Source organism: Sciurus vulgaris (genome assembly GCF_902686455.1).
Source record: "Sciurus vulgaris genome assembly, chromosome: 9".
Lineage (NCBI taxonomy): Eukaryota > Metazoa > Chordata > Mammalia > Rodentia > Sciuridae > Sciurus > Sciurus vulgaris.
Window position 1 is genome coordinate 107,999,360 of NC_136469.1, and position 20,774 is coordinate 108,020,133.

At 31.5% G+C, this 20,774-nt stretch overlaps 1 protein-coding gene across 1 annotated transcript in view; it reads left to right on the top strand.

The window, feature by feature from the left end:
• Positions 1 to 20,774, top strand: part of GABRG1 (gamma-aminobutyric acid type A receptor subunit gamma1) — a 93,119-nt gene that overhangs the window by 6,298 nt on the left and 66,047 nt on the right. The window contains exon 2 of the mRNA XM_079154859.1: positions 15,142 to 15,290. Coding sequence (XP_079010985.1) covers positions 15,142 to 15,290 — 149 coding nt within the window. The remainder of the gene's footprint in view (positions 1 to 15,141; positions 15,291 to 20,774) is intronic.

A 20,774-nucleotide genomic window follows, 5' to 3' on the forward strand; every position in this document is an offset into this window, starting at 1 on the left:
TATGTAGGAAGCACAGGACAGAGAAATCTGAGACCTTGCTTCTGGTAAACTTAACTGGTAGTTTATGTTGAGATGGTTCATTAATAGAAAGAAGTAAAAGAGATAAAGTGTTGTAACCACTACTCAGAGCTCTAGATGAGGTGCAGTGAACATACTAAGGAGGTTGCCATCAATGCAACTCTGGGAAAAGATTATATGCTGTCAGTTGTCATATGCACAAGTTCAAGGGACTATTAGTGAAGGGTGTAGAGAGACAGATAACATAACTGTGACCACTGGTCTGGTTTCATAGTTCGTTCGTTTTTTGAAAGCTTTCTTCTCTGGCCATCTATCTTGTGGCATTAAAATAGTGACATCCTACTAAAGGGTATATAATTTAGTTTAATAGGTAAATTTTGAACTGTGGCAATCCTTTTCTCCCCAGAAATATGTATTATAAAATTTTAAAATTTCTGTTTAGTTTTAGACAAATTTTGAGTGACAAAGTAATGGAGACTATGTGAAGCCATAGGGATATGGAATTAAATTAGATAGATCCTGCTCTTCAGTGTGTAGATGGAGTGGGCAGATCAGAAAATCTATTATCAAAATACATTTGGTTTAATACAAACATTTTAACATTGGTTGGATTTGGTTCTCCAGATAGCATTAAGACTGGTAGAATGGGATTGGGTATGTAGTTCAATGGTAAAGCACTTGTCTAGCATGTATAAGACCCTGTGCTTGATACCCAGAATACCAAAACAAATAAACAAACCCTCCTCTAGAATTGATCTGGTCTCCAAGTTAATCGTTGGGTAGATTTTTAGGACCATCATTTATAATTATACAATATGTGAATTGCCTAAGTACAGGAACATGCTCACCTCTCAACCATCCTTGACATGTACCATTATAAAATTATTTTTCAGCATATAGCACAATGTCTGGAGTAAGGAGTACTTATTACACAAAATAGCTTTATGATTAGTGAAGTAGCCATGTTGGCTGGATTGGATTTCAGTGCTACTCATATCTCTGTATTCTATGATGTTTTTATTGGGTGCAGGTGACTTATGAACATATATTTATTTCTGAAATTTCCTTAGTAATAATTTTTTTTGAAAAATCAGTTGTGGTAGTAACTGGAATAGATTAGAAGGAAAGGTTGATTGTTTCTTTTGCACTTATTTTTATTCTCTCCTTTTTCAAGTGAATGGTCCAAAAGGATCTTATGTTAATGAAAATATTTCAGTCTGATTTTTAAGATTCTGAGGAAAAAATATGCTTCTATATTCAGAGGTATTAATTTCCATCTTTTTCACTTTTAAGGTTTTGTTATGTATTTCATAACTTAAAGTTTCAATATGATTATTTCACTTTGCAAAAATTTTAGCAGCCTTAAAACATTTATCTGGTGCATAAATGTATCAAAGATTTACAAAATGTGAATGTCATGAAAGGTTGAATCATTTCTTAATCTAATTTATGTGCTAGTAGGCTATATGGATACAAACTAAAAATAGAAAAACAGGACACAGATGATTTTAAAAAATATACTATAATGAAAAATTTTTTTCTCTTCCTCTAAAAATATTCATATGTAAGTGATTCCAAAAGAACATTTATTATCCCTGGATATTCACCATACCCCTGAAGATTAGTCATGGAATGCATGGTTGCTAGTTTTCTACACTCCACTTTAAATAGTAAAGTTGACCTGCCAAACAAAGTAAATAAAACAAAAACAAAAATTCAGAATTTGGCAAAGAGTGTTGTTTTATTAGTAGCACTTGTTGGTATACTAAGGATCAATTAATAGACTTCAAATGTTTCAAATCTATAACCAAAGGCATTTAGAAAAACATTTTAATAATTCTTTTTATGATTTAAGTATATGCCACTTTATCTATTAATTTAAAAAATACTACTTTGGTATTACACAATCCCTTTTTTATTAGTGAATAGAATTTTACATTCTTATGTCTAACTAGATGATCTATGCTCCATTAGGCTTAGGAATTTCACCAAATCCTTTTTGAAACCAATGAAACACTGTGCTAAAATTATAGATACATTTCTAGAAGTAAATGCCTTTTTTTAACCTCCTTTTTAATGATGGTGCAACATTCTGCTTTATAGAGGTATAATTTATGAAATCATTCCATAATAGATTATCTCTCTTGCATTTTGTCTGGTGTGAAAATTGTGTGTATGTCTATACATGCCTTTTGTTTCAAAATATGTATCAATATTGTCCAATTACTTATCATAAAGCCAGTCTCACATTCTATTAATAGCTATAAAGTGGCATTCATTCATATCATTATCACTCCTTAATGTAATAAATCTTTAAATATTTTGTCAATGTGGTTAAAATTGGGTCACAGAATTTTGTCACTATGAGTAAATTTTTTGTCACATTTTTATTTATTTTCTCTTGCAAGCAGTAAATGTTAGCAAAATGTAATGTATTTTTTGCTTTTTCCCCTCTGAACTATTGTATACTAACTATATTATAAATATCTGTCAGTTGATGTTTTGTCTCTAACATTGTCTAAAGTGACCCATGACATTCATAAATTCTTTTAAATTTTTTTTCTGTTCCTACTGTGGTTATCCATTACCTCTCATGGTCTCCTCACCCCAAAAGACAAAAACCATTTTCAATACCTTCTTTAATTATTTTATACTTTATTGTATCTTGTTCTTCATTATACTGTGTGAGTTAGGAATATTATTTTGATTTCTTCTGAATTAATCAGTATTTCAATAAATTTACTGAATAATTCAGCTGTGGAATCTGATTTTGATACTTAATTTTGTTCTCATTGATTTTTTTTTTTTTTTTTTTTTTTTTTTTTTGGTGTTACTGGAGATAGAAACCAGGGGGTTCAACTAAGGTATATCCCCAGTCCTTTTTATTTTTTAATATTGAGACAGGGTTTCACTAAGACACCTGGGCTGATCTTCCTGCCTCAGCCTTCTGAATGCCTGGGATTGCAGACCTACACTAACTACCATGTGTGGCTCTCACTGATATCTTTGTTTTGTTACAGTACAGTTTTAACTATAGTATGTGGTATATATAAAAAGGTTTTAACCATAGTATATATAAACTCTGGCAGTACAAATGCCATCATCTACCAATTTTTTTTTTTCCTATAAACTGTCATATTGATTGTTATACTTAAATAGATTTTAAACTGTTATAAAATATAGGATTCTGGTTAAAACTGAATTAAACAATTTGGGAATGAGAAATTTATAACAACTTATAGCCACATATTTACTTTGTCTTCACTTTTTGTGTCATTATATTCTTCAGTTGACTCATTTAGTTTTCTTCACGTAAGACTCATATCTTCCTTGTTACATTAACTCATAAATTGTATTTCATTTGTGAAATAAATCAGTTGTTTTTACTTATGTTTTAATTATGATGAATTAGTACTAATATCAGAAAATAAGAAATTAAATAGTTTTATGTAACATTAGCTATCATAATTCTCCTGTTTTACCCTATAGATAAAATTTCCTGTGTTTTAGATTCACCTTAATTTTACCTGAAAATAGCACCATGAGTTCTCATATCTTTTCCATTCATTCACTTGTTCTGTGAGTTTTAAAATATTATTAGACCCTTAGAGTGTGTTAGACATTGGGTCAGGTGGGTGCTAGTGATATATGTAATGCCCTAGGCCCTGCCTTACATTAGCTTAGAGTTGTTCATAAATAAATAAATAAATAGTTAACTACGAAGCAATGCGCTGGATCTTCTTAGTCTATCCTACCTATGCCAATTAACTAGAAGTAAGAATTTGTGCAAGTCACTTAAACTTCTCAGGAATTCAGTTATCTTCACTTACAAAATTTACAGGATACATGTTCATTTACTCATTTCTGCAACAAATAATTGTGTGCCCACTTTGTGCCAGGCACTTTTCTAGGCACGATGTAGCATCAGAAAACAAAAGAAAATTCTCACATTCATGGATCATGGTGAAAACTAACACAATGTGTTGAGAACCCTAGAAAAAAGCTTTTTTTTTTTTTTTTTTTTTTTAAGATTATTGTGAAAGAGTGAATTTCTTTCATTTTAAACAAATTTAAGATCAGTGATGGCAGAATTTCCACATTTAGCTTCTACTTGATAAATGCATGCCTGGACCGCATTAAGCAAGTTAAACTGAACAAAATTGTTTTTCAGTTGAAGAGATTTAACAAAATATCACTTTTCACAAAATGATTTGGTGATATATCTAAATTAACTACTGAAATCTTACATACATTGACAGAGCAGAACATCTTAGAAATTGACTTAACCCTGGTAGGCAAATTGTTTCTTTGTATAAGAACTTAATGTAAGTAAAGTTCATTTACTTAATAATCTTTAACTTTAAAATATTGGCCATCCTGAGCTTAACTTAGTTGAGAAAGGAGGACCAACTTGGTTTCCTACTTAGGAGACACATATGAAAAATGTATAAACTCATTTCTTTTTTCCATCTGTTTTTCCAATATTATATGATTCTGAGTATTTTTTTCATTGCACTATTATCATCATCTTCCATTGGGAATCTTCCCCAAGTATTTCAAATGGAATGAAAAAGAAACTTTTCTAATGATACTTCTTATATATATTTAAATATTTAACAAATGCTCAGAATGTGCCTAGGAAACCTATTGGATTTCCATTATGTTGTTTAGAGTCCTGTTTTTCCTAGCATTAGTATTTCTTTATCATACATCAATATTTTAACAAATATGGAATTAAATTTTTATTTTATTACTATTCTTTCTTGTTAAAATTAAATTCTATCACCACCTGTAGAATAGATTCCAATGATAGCTCAATTAACAAAATAGTGATCATAATTACAAATCATTTGAAGGTCAAAACCTTTAGTAGAAATATTGCCCAATTGGAAAGATTGTAAAACATAAGAATTTTGTAGTTTGAAAACAAATTAATAAGAGTACAGTATATCTAGACAACATAAATTAAAATAGGTTAGGATGGCTGATATTTCAGACCCAATGCCAAGGGGACTGTCATTTCTATTCAATGATCCAAACTGTACAATTTTGGATCATGGTCATATTTCCTCCTATGAGACACAGAAGGGGAGATTGAAAGAAAGAAGGAGAGGAAAGAAGGAATGAGGGGAGGAAGGAAGGAAAGATGGAAGAAAAGAATGGGAACAAAGGAAGTAACTGACAATGAGAAGGGTGTACATGTATATATTGTTCATATATGTGTGTGTGTGAAATTTAGAACCACTGCATTGAGCTACTAAATAGCAACTTGTACAATCGGGTTAAAACATTTTATTATACACATTGTTATCATGTATTATCAGGGAAACATATAACAATCCTTTTATTCATACTACATAACACATATTTAAAATTTAGCTGAGAAATGATGAGCTATAATAAATTCTAATTAATGAAAAATAAGGAAACCATATTCAAGAAGGCAGAGGGTAGCAGTGGATGATTGTGAAATCATACTCAAAATAATGATATTAAAGTGGTTACACTGGAACTGAAGAGATGAACCAGGTGATCAAGTACCATCATCCTTCCTCCATCTTTCTTTTTGCATCCAGCCTCGTGACAAACTTGGAAAAATTATTGTTTAAAATTATGTCAAGTTATTTTGTTTGACTTACAAAATCTTATTTAAAAATGTTTCCAAGGTTAGATAATAATAAAAGGAGGTATTCAGCATAGCAAAATAAATTCATATACCTAATAACTGCATTAAAAATATTGGCCATCCTGAGCTTAATTCAGTTGAGCATAGTAAGACCAAGTGTTCATTTAGTTTTCAGTTATGATCTTATGAGCTTTTATGTAAATTGGAAGTAGTAATAATGTTCTTGATAAACTATACTTTCAGTTAATAAAACCTATTCCTTTAAAATGTTGTTTGTTGGTAGACAAGGTTACTTTCTGCTGAAGAACTGTGCCTCACTATATGTTGAATTCAGGCAGTTGATGGTGAGTGGAGGAATATTCTCCCTGGTCATCTTGCCTCTTCCCTACCAATATAAAATGAAACAAGCGACATATATCTTCCCTTTTCTAAGTCTATTTATCAAGATCTTTTGTAGTATAAGATTCTTTTTATCCTAAATAATAGAATTGTGCTTAAGCAAAATAACTAAATAAACGAATACATGAATGACTGACTACAGGGTATCATCTGAGCTCCAGTGAAGGATTGATCAACCAAGCATCAGGGAAGTTGGGGACAGGAAAGTCCTGAGGTCCAGGTAGCAGAAATACCTGCATTTTCCTTCTTCAGTAAAGCCTTTAACTGAATTGCACTACAGACTAGCAGTTTCTGCATTGCTTGGTTAAAATTCTCCAGGGGCAGGAGTAAATGACTGGCTCACTTAGGGGATAATGTATCTACCTTATTCTGAACAAGTTAGCCTGAGATATGGGTCCCTCAGGCTACAAACAGGGCACATGCTTGAGGGTTGTTTTTAGATAAATTCAAATTAAAGTAAAATAGGAAATTATACTCACAAGTGTCTATAAAACTAGCCATTTGAGACAAGAAAGCACAGAGCTACTGGAACCTTGAGACAAAATATTTTGGTCCATTTCTTGCTCATGATTTTATGAATCACTTTTGTTTTTAATGATCATATACAGATTAACTGGAAAGTATTTTCAGAAATACTTTCTGAAATCAGAAATATCTATCTCAAGATAGACAATATGATTTTGATCAAGTCACATTTGATGTTTACATTTATAATGACTACATTCATATAGTCCAAAGTAAGTTCTTTTTGTGTAGTATAGGACGTTAAGTTTTTAAATTTAAAATATTCCCTCAAGTTAACAATTACCTTTTACAAAACATTTCCCTTGATTACATTAATTATCGCATACTCCCAAACTCTTCCTACAACACCTCAATGTTTAAGTAGCCAAGATAGACAGCTATAGGACTACTTGAAATGCAGAAACTTTCTTCTTCAATGAAAAACACAGCTGTGTGCACATATAGACATATTATTCTGGGTTATTCTTCCTTCAATCTCAGCAGATTGACTTTGGCTTTCATTTCACTTTGTTTTGTTTCTAGCAAGCTGGTTTTAGAAAAGACCCACATCTGCAAAACATGCATCTTTTCTTTTTCTTTCTTTCTTTTTTTACTTTGTTCAAAACTATGCCCCTAACTTCAGAAAGGGCCATTCTTCTGGCTCCCTCAAATATCAAAGCCATCCCATTAACTTTGCGATTCGGATTTTCTTGTTTTTCTTGTTTATCAATGATGGTAATTGGGACTTTATTTTCTCTCTCTTTGCTACTTTTGGTTGATTTCTGAGAAAGAAATGATAACATGTCCACTTTACCATTTTCAGAATGAAGTCCTAAATTACCTGTTACAAAAGCTTTTGATATTTGTTCACCATCTAAGGATTTACAAAGCTCTAAGTTCTAAAAGTTGAATGATAAAACTGTCTCAAAGATATTTAATGACTTATGACACGCTATCACACTATCATTAAAAGATTAATATTAATATAGAGTTTAAGCCTTCATCTTCTATCTATGAACTTTCCTCTGGGGATTGTTTTATTCACCTTTGTATCCTCAACATGCAGGAAAATGCATGGTACACAATAATCACCTAATAGATATTTTCAAATGAAGTTGAATAAAATTTAATAAAATAAGAAAAAAAACTAAGTGGAATATAATTCACATAAGTCCAATGACCAATATATACAAGTAGGTGCTATTCATTTAGCATTATTCTGTACTCACAAATTATTATCAGTATTGTTTTGCTGACAATCAAGGAAATGTGATGATATAAAAATTAGGTACTATTTCATATCCATTAGATTGGACAAATGAATTATGTGACTATGCCTTAATAATTTACTATTGTTATATGTATATTTGTGTCATTTAGGGATCCACACGAATATCAAGAAATGTACTAATTAACTACTGACACTTAAGTATTAGATTTACTATAACACTGCACCATATTCATTGCAACAGTTTATAATCATTTGGAAAGGGAGAGAAATGTAGAGATTTTTACTCTTTATACTGGGAGTTGGTTTCATAGGCAGTTGATGATTGCATCAACTACTGTTTTGGAGTTCCTACAATGTTACATAGTAACCTCTTTCTGCTACAACCTACACAAGCACATTTAACTAGAAGATATTCTTCCAAGTAACTAGTAAGGAACCTGGTAAGTATAATCATTGATACATCTGAATTACTTAATTATATTCATTCTTTATGTAATATGATAGTTATGTGAAACTTATTTTGTCATTAAGTAGTTGTGAGACCTAACTGAAATAATTTACCTGTTCAGAATTCCAGTTTCCTTATTTATTTACTTTTTATGTAAACAGTAGGCCACAACAGGTTCTAATCCTGTGAGCACTTAGAACATTGTATGTTCCTAGAGATGCTTAGTGTGAATGTTAACAATTTAAACTCTATAGAAAATAGCAAATTCAAGATTATATCCATACTTTTGTTCCCAGTATAACCACTTATGTGTGCTTTTTCTCAAGCAAATAACAAACAGTAATGATGATATCAAAGCAATCTGGTTGTCTATTAATATTAAAATGATAGTAGTAGCAAAATATCCTAGTTAATTAATTATATTCGATGGCATTAAAATAAGAGTGATAGTGGTAATCATGATTTCTGTGACTATATTTATTTATTTTCTAAGTGTAAGAAGTGTAAGATTCAGATTCCTTGTCCAAGTGTATGTAGCTATTACGTCAGTACTAAGTGAGTTAACTGATGATCTTGTTATTAATATTTATTAACATCAATTTTTAGAGAATAAAAGTAGGGTAACTTCAAAGACTAAAAATGTAAAGAAACAAATTTGATATTTTCTTTGTAATAAGCAAAGAAAAAGTTTTCCCTTGATGATATAATGAACAATTAATATAAAAATGTCAAAATGTGGGTAAAAAGTCACAAGGTACATATTATATTTTTCCTCAGTCCTCTTTTACCATGTATCTACTCAGTACAAGAAGCAGCAATTGTTCTTTTTTTCCAGTTAAATATATGAATGGCATCCTCAGTGCATTTCACTTGCAATTATAAGATGTTTTCTCAAACTATGGAGGAAAAATTCTATCAGTATTCCTTCCGGGTTTAGTCAGATTCCTTAGACAATTCATTAAGCTACTCTGGGTTTCATCTCAGATTTATTAGCAGATTAATGGAAGAGGATCCCTCAAGTGTCAGAATCAGAATATTTGCAGTCACTTTTATGTGAACTATATACAGGGTGACTATATAATTTATCATACAAAGTAGGTCATTTTGTGGTGAGAAGGTTCTATTAAAAACTATTCTAGGACAACAGTTATAAAGCATTGATTGAGCCAAACTTTGGTGAATATTTATCTTATGCATGAAAAATGGTCTATAGTAATTGATTGACTTGCTTTAGACATATTTTCCTTCTAGCACTAAAGATGGTTCTTCTTCATGTTAGTATGGCATAGTCCTCTTCATGTTTTGTCTTTATGTAGTCATCTCTTAGTATTAACTCAAAACTTTGTTACATAAGAATAATATAGTCATTAAAGTACTTTTTACATCCCAGTGACTAGGGAGGCCAAGGCATGAGCATCGCCAGTTCAAAACCAGCCTCAGCAACTTAGCAAGCCCCTAAGAAACTTAGTAAGACCCTGTCTAAAATAAATAAATAAACAAGTAAATAAATAAATAAATAAATAAATAAATAATAAATAAATAAATAAATAAATAAAAATGATAAAGGCTGGGGATGTTGCTCAGTGGTTAAGCACCCCTGGGATCAATCCTTGGTACCAAAAGAAAAAAAAAAAAGTACTTTTCACATGCAATAGTTTCTTATATCATCTGAAAAAAAAATTGTTTGATGTTGTATGATGTGTTAGAGTAATATCTAAGACAAAAAGAAGTAAACAATTATATATGTGACTCAAAACTTTCTTTAATAAGTCGTTACAGGTTATAATGTCAGAATGTAGAAGCAGAGGCCTTTAAGAAACGGATGTCAACATGAAATTAGACATGCAAGGGATTTTTTAAAAAAAAATGTCTAGGAAAAGTAGACAGAGGAAGGGGGAGCAGGCTTGAGAGAAGAGAAGCTTTGGTAAACATGCATGTCTGACATCTATGAAAGTAGAGGGGGAAGAAGGAGTTTGTGTTGAGAGTCTCAGAGTGCAGTGCCCTTCTAAGAAAGTCTTGCCAGGCTAGTGGGGTTCCTCCAAGGCAAGCAGACTTTTAGAGGAGCCCCTACTCAGGAATGGATCTGCACTATGCTCCCTTCACATTCAGTTATTGCCGGAAAGCAGCCTGGGGCAGCTTGGCTCTGTACAGACTCTGCCAATCCTGAGTACTGGCAGCCAGGCTGGCAGGCAGCTAATGTTCCCAGTCCAGAGAACTGAGTGGAGAATTTTCAGGGCTGCCATGATAATTTTCTTGACAGGGTATAATGCTCTGTCTCTCTCCATAAAAGTCTCTATTTAATTATTTATTTTGTATGATTAGACATTTATTTCAGAGTACTTTCTGATATACAAAAAGAGGCAATTTATTTTAAGGTAGGCATTCCTGTCAAATTATTTATATTATATTTATATTATATATTGTATTTATATTATAAAATGAATCCAGGAAAATTGTTGGATACTATTAACATACAGAAAAAAATAAATTTTTCATAATGTCTGTACATCATACTGTTTTCACATCAAACATTTAAAGATATTTTATACATAGATGAAAGAAACAGATTATTTTGTTATTTTTCATGCAGTATTAACTTATGAACATAATTTTATGTTTTTACAGACTCTTACCACCACTCGAATGGATGTGTACATTCTGTTATGTGAATGTGTCATTTTTTGAAATCATACTCTTATTGTTTAAAAATTTTGCCATCACATTAAATTGTTAATGTGATGGTATGATGTTTTCTCATTGTGTATGATGTTTTCTCTATTGTTTGAATAATTTTTTTCCTTTATTAGAAAATATGATCATTTAAGTCGAATACAGTATTATTTGCCTTTGTATTCCCAGCATTTCATGCATTTTTAATACATGGTAATTTTCCATAAGTGAATTAAAATGCTGGGTCAGAGACTGACTGCATTAGAAAGTCTTCATCAGAAGTGTGATTCATTGAGATGACTATTCTACCTTCCCAGAACTCAAGGGCTGGGAGACTGAGCATTCTAGTCACACACAATCCAAGTAATTCCCAATTACATACCATGACAGTTTCTGTGTTCCTTTGAATTGAAATACAAAATCCACCCTCTGGATTATTTAGTAAAGATGACATGAGATGGTACCAGGGAAGCTCCAAAGGGAAGAGAAATGTGTCTTCAAATTAAAGCAATCTTGTTCTAAATCTTTATTGTATTATTTGACAGTCGTATATCATGGAAATTGTTATCTTTTCTCATCCATAAAATAGATACATATATAAGTGTTTATTTCATGGAATTAATGTGGATTAAATATCATAATATGTGAAAAGAAACTGACACACAATTTCTGAAACATACTAGGTCCTTAATGGTACATTGCAGACATACAGTATAACAACAGTGAAGACATCACTTTGTAAATTCACATTATCAAGAATCTAAAAGTATTTCCATTTAGGAAGCAATAATACTAATTTAATTTATTTAAAAGAAGAAAAAAATTATACCTGTTCCTATCAAGTGAATAGTTATCCAAAATATTAAAAGTTATAAAAACCTCCCAGCCCTCTAAAAGAGATCAAGGTATAAGCTGTGCTCTAACAGAATTTATAAGTACTATTTAACCACAATAATAATAATAATAATAATAACAATAACAATAATAGGGTACTTAAAGTAATTAAATATTCTGAGGGTAATTTTGATTGCTTAGAGGGAAGTTGTAGATAAATTAAAATGAAATTTTCTGTTATTGGCAAAAATGAGGAAAGATGGCTTTGTGATATTATTACTGACAGTTTTCATGTTACTGCTGCTATCTGGGAAAAGGAGAATATAAATCATTATAAGCTTGTGGTTTGTTGTATTGCTGTTGTACAAAATAGAAAAAAAAATATTTTTCCTTGAAATTTCCATTTGACTATATGTAGTTTAAAAAAAAAAATCAACTTTTTATATGTGCCATGACCTGCCTGTGTTCATCAGATATTTCATTCTATAAAACTGGGATTCAGGGCTGAATGGAAACCTAAAATTTGGGTTATTGTCAACAAAGCTAATTAGTTAAGAAAACACACCAGCAGGGATTCTTAATAGTTCAGTATTTTCAATGTTTTGGTTTATATATGCTATACATATATATGTATGCATACATGCATATATATACATATATTTACTGTTTTATATGTATGTATATTTACTGTTATATGTAGGGAAAATAATAAGAAATTTTTGAAGAAAATCATATAATGTTTCAATAGTATATGCTTCACCAAGTTAAATACATCAAATGAATTCCTGTAAGAGAAAACTTAAGTAAAGGTCTTAACTAAATATGAGACCAAAGTTGATCTTTGCACTGTTTTTAACAGTTAGTGCATCCTTAGAAGAGTGAGGTCAAAGTCTTCATGCTCATTTATAAATTTTCCTTACATTGAAACAGTATTACATTTTCATTGTGTATGACAAGTGTCAGAAAACCAGACCTGCTATATTAGCAATGTTACTTTGTTCAGGTTAAATACCTTCTCATAGATTGTTTCCTTATCTGTAAAGCCATGGAATATAATCATATGAAAGACGCTGGCTCTTGATGGTTAGCATTGGGCGGTACCAGAGAGCTTTCCTGAGGTTGGATAACAAGCACATCCTCGTTACTGGAATTATATCTTAGGAGAGGTTTTACCAAGGTTATCTGTTTAATTCATGTGGCGTTGGTGGGGGGAAATGATGAAATTTTGGTGTAGTTGAATAAAGGTATGTCTTACTTAAAAACTGTCATTTTGTTTTATCAATCACTAGATGAAAATAAAAGGGACTGTACAGAGGCTGTTAAACTGTGATAACAAACAACTCCCAAGCTTCAGCGACTTGTAACCCTAAATATTTATTTCTCATTCAGGCTACATGTTCATTGTGGTTCACCTGGGACTGTTCATGTCACCCTTACTCTAGGAGTGAAATAATGGAGTAACCTTTCAGCATCATTGGTCTTTAGGTAGAAGGACAAAAGAGACACAATCAACTACAATACACTAAACCTTCTACGTGGTAGTGACATGTGTCACTTATTTTCCATAAGTCAAAGCTCACCCCAGTTACACACCTGAATTAAACAGGTCAAGGATGAACAATCCTACAGAAAAGGGCATTATAGGTAACACCACCCAGTTAGAAGTTAGTGGGGTGAGAAGTATAATTCCTGGACAAGACTGACATGGAAAAAATAAGACATACCCTTATTTGTTGATAATAATTATCAATAGAATTATCGTAAAGATGAAATGAGAGTAAATTCTTTAAAATTATGTTTTAATTACTTTGTTAATACGTGGGTTAGACAGCTTGTCATTACTTAAATATCTGAGATAATCAACTTACACACAGAGAAGGTTTATTGGGCTCACAGTTGGGAAGGTTACAGTTCATGATCAGTTGACCGCATTACTTTTGGGCTAGTGACATGGCAGCAAGCTTCATGCTTCATTGCAGCCTGGAAGCAAAGAGAGGAAGAAGGAGAGAAGGAAGTCCCACCATCCCCTTCAGGGGCATGTTTTCAATTACCTACACATCCTCCCACTAGACCATACCTTTTTAGCTTCCACCACCTGCCAGTAGTGCCACAGGCTGGGGACCAAGTCTTAACATATGAACCTTTGGGGGACATTTAAGATCCAAGTTATAGCAATATCCATTAAGGATCAAAGGAGATGGGGCTGCATTTGGTAAGAGGTCCACATCAACAGGTCCACATCAGAAGAGATCTGAATGGATAGTATAGAAGACCAACTAAAGATATTAAGATAAAGTGTGGGATATTTACTATGGGAATATATCCTGGAATATATCTCCCAAATGTATGTAAACAACCTAGTAGAATACAGATTTACTTATTCTCCCTATGTTCACATTTAGTCTTTTGGAACCCTTTTCACTGGAGCACTAGAAACTTACTAAAAATTTAAGTCTAGGATGATGATATTCCTCAGACGAGGGTGAGATTACTAGTGTGTTTAAAAAAAAAAAAAAACTTTGCTACATTTTATGACTCCTAGATGAATATCTACATTACTGTATATTTGTACCACAAGTCAGAATTAAGCTGAATCTTTACACTTGTTAAGCACACAGGTGTGGCAGGGAATATTAACTGGGGAGTAACATTTATTTTCAATTTTAGATTTGTCCTTTGGTCTTCAGTTTTCTCAATTACAAAATAAAGGCAGGGGGTAATTGGATCTCTTGGTTCCTCCTTCTAATCTTATAATTTGATAAATATGTTCTTCCTGTCCTTAAGAAAATATGTGCAGAGGGTGAGTCATCCACTCGTGACTTGATGATCACATAATCTTTGACAAAGTTCTTGGAATAAGATATCTCGTTTTTTTTTTCTTCCATTTAAACTAAAGGAGAGGAACATGAGAGTGTATAATGCTTTTCCTTGTCTTTCTTCAAATATTTCCTCCTACATTTTTCCTTAATATTTTATACACATGCATTTTTATATATTTTCTAGTAGGCTATTATGACTTGTCCTGTAATTTTTACTTTTTACTCTTTGTTTTGGGGTGTGGTAGTTTAAAGGTAGTACACAAATCTAGGGGTCACCATTCACATTTTTAGCCTGTAGTTTGTATGAATTTTAATAGTAATTTGGGGAGTAGTCAAGATTCACTTTATTAAATAATAACATTGAAATCAATATTGTACATTATATTTCTGGCCCCAAATTGTTAATTTTCAAGTATTATTATATCAGATATCTCTCAAGATAAAAGCACTAGTCCTACTGGAAGCAATATTTATGTAATGTTCTTTTCCCCATTACTACTTCCTTATGCTGTTATAATAATCTTAAACTATTCTTTATATAAAATTTTTGATTACAATTTCTATCACCCCAATTTTTCTTTGAATTATTTAGTGTTGATAAAGCAGATGACGAAGATGATGAGGATTTAACAGTGAACAAAACATGGGTCTTGGCACCAAAAATACATGAAGGAGATATCACACAAATTCTCAACTCATTGCTTCAGGGCTATGACAATAAACTTCGTCCAGACATAGGAGGTAAGTTTGTTTTCCTTTTGGGATTTTGGAGAATATGAAAAATATTTTCACTGATGCTATTTCAAACATTTATCTTAAATTATTTTAAATATCTGGTGTATGTCAGAGTCCATGTTGGGTTTGAGGGTTATTGGTTGAAATAGTCACTATTTTAGAAGTTCACAGTCTGAGGTGAGACAAAAGACAAATATTTATTTTGTAATTTTTTTTTACAACTATTGTCTTAAAAGTACTACTTCAGAGTTTTTATAAAGTGACCTGAAAGACTGAGCAGTATTTCATAAACATATTTGAAAATAATTGGGAATTCTAGTTTTGTGCCAATGTCACATTCTTGTGGGCTTTGTTTGTTTATTTTTTTTTTTGGTACTGAAAATTGAACACAGAAGTGCTTTGCCAATCCTTTTTAACTTTTATGTTGACTTGGGGCCTCTTTTGAGGATTACAAGTGTGTACCACCACACCCAGCCGCTATGCTATTTTGATTAACACTGTCTTAATGACACCCTAAGTGGAAGTAATCGACTAGTTATTCAAGACCATTACTCTTGGTTCCTTGTGATTTGGTAAAAATTCAGTAGCATGATTAATTTGTAACTTTCCAACTATAATGGTTTATAACAGACAAACATAAATGAACAAAGATTTTTTTGCGATTGGATTACATTTGTAGTCAACAAAAGAAAATTGAAATCTTTACTATACTGAACTCTTACCATGTCAAATTCCAGAACACTGTATTTTTCTCTATTAATATGTTTACTTTTCTAAATTATTTTCTCATAAATACATGTTATCGTTTTTGTTAGATTTAATTCTATATATTTGGAAATTTTGATGCAAGAATGAATGTATTTTTTAAAAAAGGTTTATTCTAATTTTTAGTTTTCAGTATTCATGATTACAGTAGACTATTTTCATATTTACTCTGTTCCCAAAAGCCTTGCTAAGTTTATTAATTTTAGTTACTTATTGTTAGGTTCCTCTGGATTTCTTTCTTTTTTGTTGTTGTTGTTCTAGGGATTGAACCCAGGAATGTTGTACTTCTGAGTACATCCCAGATTCTTTTTAAATTTCATTTTGAGAGAGGTCTGCTAAATTTCCCAGGCTGACCTTGAACTAGTGAACCTCCTGCTTCAGGCTTCAGCCTCTGGGGTAGCTGGGGATTATAAACCTTTGCCACCTTGCCCAGCTCTTCCTCTTGCTTTTATGTAAGATAGAAAATAGTGATTATTTTTGCAAGTAATGAATATTTTACTTCTTTATTTAAAAATCATACATTTTCATGCCATACTGTTCTGAGTAAGATTAAAGTACAAGGTTGAATATTTTCGTTTCTTATACCAGAGAAAGCAATCCATATTTTACTAGTCAGTATGATGTTTGCTGTGGGCTTCTTTTTAAAACCATCCTTTGGTGATTACTTTCTGTTCTTATTTTGTTAGTGTCCCTCCACTCCAAACCCTCATGTTTTAAATACTTTTCATTCAAATATTGAAGCAATCATATTGTTCATATTTTGCATGTTATTTCTATTTACTACTTATGAAATAATTTTTTTAAAGTTTTTCTTCCTTTCATAAATCACATTTGATTCTGATATAGTTACCTTTAAAATTTATCAGTAGGTTCAATTTGTCAAAATTTTACTTTGGAATTCTATATGTTTGTGAGGGATATTGACTGTACTTTTACTTCTGTAATGTGTTTTCAGTTAAGGAATCAGATTGTCCTAGCATCTACTAATGAGTTATGTGTTTCTTCCTTTTTTATCCCTGAATTGATCTAAGATGGATTCTATTTCTTTCTTGAATATTTAAAAGAATTCTTTGTCACATTCATGTTGGCTTAGAGTGATTTTGGGGAAAGAATTTTAACTTTTCAGTGTTTTAAGTAGATGTAAATATATGTGAGCTTACTATTCTTCTTTTCTCAATTTTGATAAGTTGAACTTCACAGGGAATTTAACCTAAAATTTCAAATTTTCTAGTACTGAATTGTTTTATGTTATCTGTTGTGATAGTTTTAATTTTGAGTTTTCCCTTTGTTATCTGTTATTAGTAATCTGTTCCATCATTTGTGCATTAATCTTGATTTTTCCTAATCTTAGTATTGTCACAGAATCAATTTTGACTTTGTCAATTTTCTGTGTTAAACTATTTTCTTAAATTTCATTGTTTTATGATGTTTGATTTATTATGCTAATCTCTTTTCACTTAATTTTATGTTTCACTAGATTGTTAAGTGATTTTTTTTTTTTTTTTTTGCGGTGCTGGGGAATCGAACTCAGGGCATTGTGTTTGCAAGGCAAGCACTCCACCGACTGAACTATCTCCCCAGCCCCTGTTTAAGTGATTTTATTTGAAAATAAATTCTATACTTAGTAATGTGGTGTCTGTACATGAAATTCCCATATCCCCTTAACTTTTCTGTTTCTTTCATGACTAATGTAATTTTGAAGTGTACTGGTCAGTTGAGTGCCTCTGAATTTGAATTTTCCTGAAGTTTTTAGTATTAGGGTGAGATTATGCCTTTTACCAAGAATACAGTTGTGATATTCTGCCCTTTCAGAGTGTTACTGCAGTAGGTCCATGTGTTAAAATATTTTAGTACTTGTGATGTTAACTTGCTTATGTGTTTATGGATGGCTTCTTCTGAATTTCTCAACTGGAAAGTACTTATTTTCACCTTTTTGGTTTTTTAACGTGTTTTAACTATGCAAATGTTTCTCAGTGTACTCTTGGCGAATGCTCTAGTGTCCACCAGTGAATCCTATATGTGACCTTTATTGTTGTGCTGATTGCCATCATTCCTTCTGTGTGTGTTAATTGTACTTCTGCCATAAGACAGAGTTGTTCTTTCTCCTCCATTTACTTGTTTATTCACTTACTGGCATCAGTACAAACTCAGAGACACTTGTTTATTTTATAATTTATAAGCCATTAATCTCATCATTTATTTGTTATGCATTATTAGAGATTTAGCCACTGGAGCCTCTTACAATTTAGTTCCTATGTCCTTGCACAAATCCCATTATTTTATAAGTTCCCGCTTTCTTTCTAATACATCAGACACTCCAGGTCCATCTGGACCCATCAATAGAGCTCACGATTCCTCCTAGAATACTCAGACTCTGTCCCCCCAATTTAAGAATGATATTTAGAATTCAAGATCTAGGAGCTTGTTACACTCATTAAAACTGAGTGTCATTGCTTTGTGACCTTCTCGGTGGATAGAATTACGTAATAAAATGTGCTCTACACACATCCACATGCATCTATAATTCTCTTTTCTTTGAACGTACACCATGAATCATGAATTTGAACTGATAACTCTGATTCCATGTTAAACACCACACGATTCATTCCAGCCTTCATTTTTTCCTTATTTGTAACTCCCCTTTTCCAACATGAGAACTTGACTCTCATGTATCCTATTTGCTCAATTCTAGTAAATACATAATGTAGTTTTAGAACTTAATGTATCTGTGTATATTGTACATATCTATGAAAGCAAATTAAATAATAAATAAAATATTTATATACAATTCTTCTTGTCTTTTGTTTTGCAGAATATAATCAGAATACTATTTCCCAAATTTAATTAGGTTAGTCTTTCTTCAACTTTCCTCCAGTGTTATTATGTTCCTCATTTTTAACACAGTTTGATCCAAGTGTTTCTGGTGATATTCAATTTTCAGCTCATCCCACATTGTGGTTATTTTAAATTATTTTTATGTGCATGGGGAATTATCATGGTTCTTATAGTCACAATCATAAGTGAATATATAATCTGTGGAATGTCTCTATCCTAACTTAAATTCTGCCTTGTTTCCATTTCTATAGAGCTAACTAAGGTCATTTGGTTGTAGTCTTCTGTGTATTCATTTGCACAAACAAACAAATACAGCTCTATTTTCTTATTTACCCTTTAGCTTACATGAAAGGCAGACTATTATTTTGCATTTTACTGATTTTCACTTAGATCTTTATTTTTTGATATATGCATTGTAGTGGAATTATGACTTATTCAATCATTCTTCTATGAATGATTTTTTCCAATAGTTTTCAAATACCAAGAAAGTATGTATATGTTTTCATGTTATTGATCAATTAATTCATGGTGAAATTCTAGACAGTGGAGATCTGTCAAAATATATATGCATATTTAGTTTTTCTCAGTATTATTTGACAACTTCTTTTCCGAAAGACTTACGCCATTTTTAATTTCTATCAGTAATACATGAGGAGTCCTGTTCCCTAGTAGTCCTTACATCAGGATAGCCTAACTTTTAGTTTGGGCAATCCTGATAGCTAAGAAGTGGTTTCTCATTGCTGTTTTAATTTGTGTTTTCTTTAATTATAAGTGAGAGAGAATGCTCTATGTTTGAGTTTCAATGTAATATCACTGTTGGAAATTTTAGGTTTATTTTTATTTCCTATTTTTAAATGGATATTTGGGTTTTTAATCCCTAACTTTTAAGAGTTTGTTTTTTTTTTTTTTTTTTTTTTATATACATACATAAGGGAATGTAGTGGGCACCATAAAAGATGCCAAGTCATAATCCCCAGAATGCATGTAACTTTAGTTGGAAAGATGATCTTTGCAGATATAATGGAATTAAAGACTTTGAGATTAGGATATCGCTCAAAATTACCTAGTGGGTCCCAAGTCCAATTACAAGAATCTTTATCAGATAGAATACATAAAGGAACGAAAGAGATGCACAAAGACAGACACATAGAGGAGGAGATATAAAAGTGGACTGCAGAGAAATGGAATTGGTGCAACTACAAGCAATTGGAATAGACAAGGAACAGATTTTCTCCGAAAGCCTTTAAAGGGAGTGCAGTCTGTCAACACCTTGATTTTGGGTTTTGGTATCCAGAACTATGGAAGAACAAATTGGTGTAGTTTTGATCCACCAATTTTTGATAATTCTCAACAGCAACCTTAGAAAACAATATAGGATTGCTTGACCTTATTTTGTGATATAGTGTGCAAATATTTTCCATTAGTTTATCAGTTTTCTTTTGGTGTTGTTTATAGTAGGTTTTTGTTGTAATTTTTCTATTATTATTTATTCAGACTTGTCAATCTTTTATTGTTTTGGATATTTAGTCATATTAAAAATCATTCCCTATACTGAGTTTAAAAAGGGATTCATCCATGTTCCTTTCTAGTATTTATATGCTTTTATTTTTTGTTCCATGATCTATTTGGAATCTATTACTGTGCTCAATGTGAAATACAAATCTAATTTTATCCTTTCCAAATGATTACTCTGTTGACTCAGCATCATTTATTAAAAAGTCAATCTTACCCTGTGTTATTTGATATTTTAATGAGTTATTTGTGACACCATATTTAGTGGTAGAGATTCAATGGTGTATTTTCTTTTTTAGTTTTATTCTGGCTATCCTGGTGTATTTTTGTATACCAACTTTTATTTTTATTTATTATTATTTTTATACCACGTTTAGT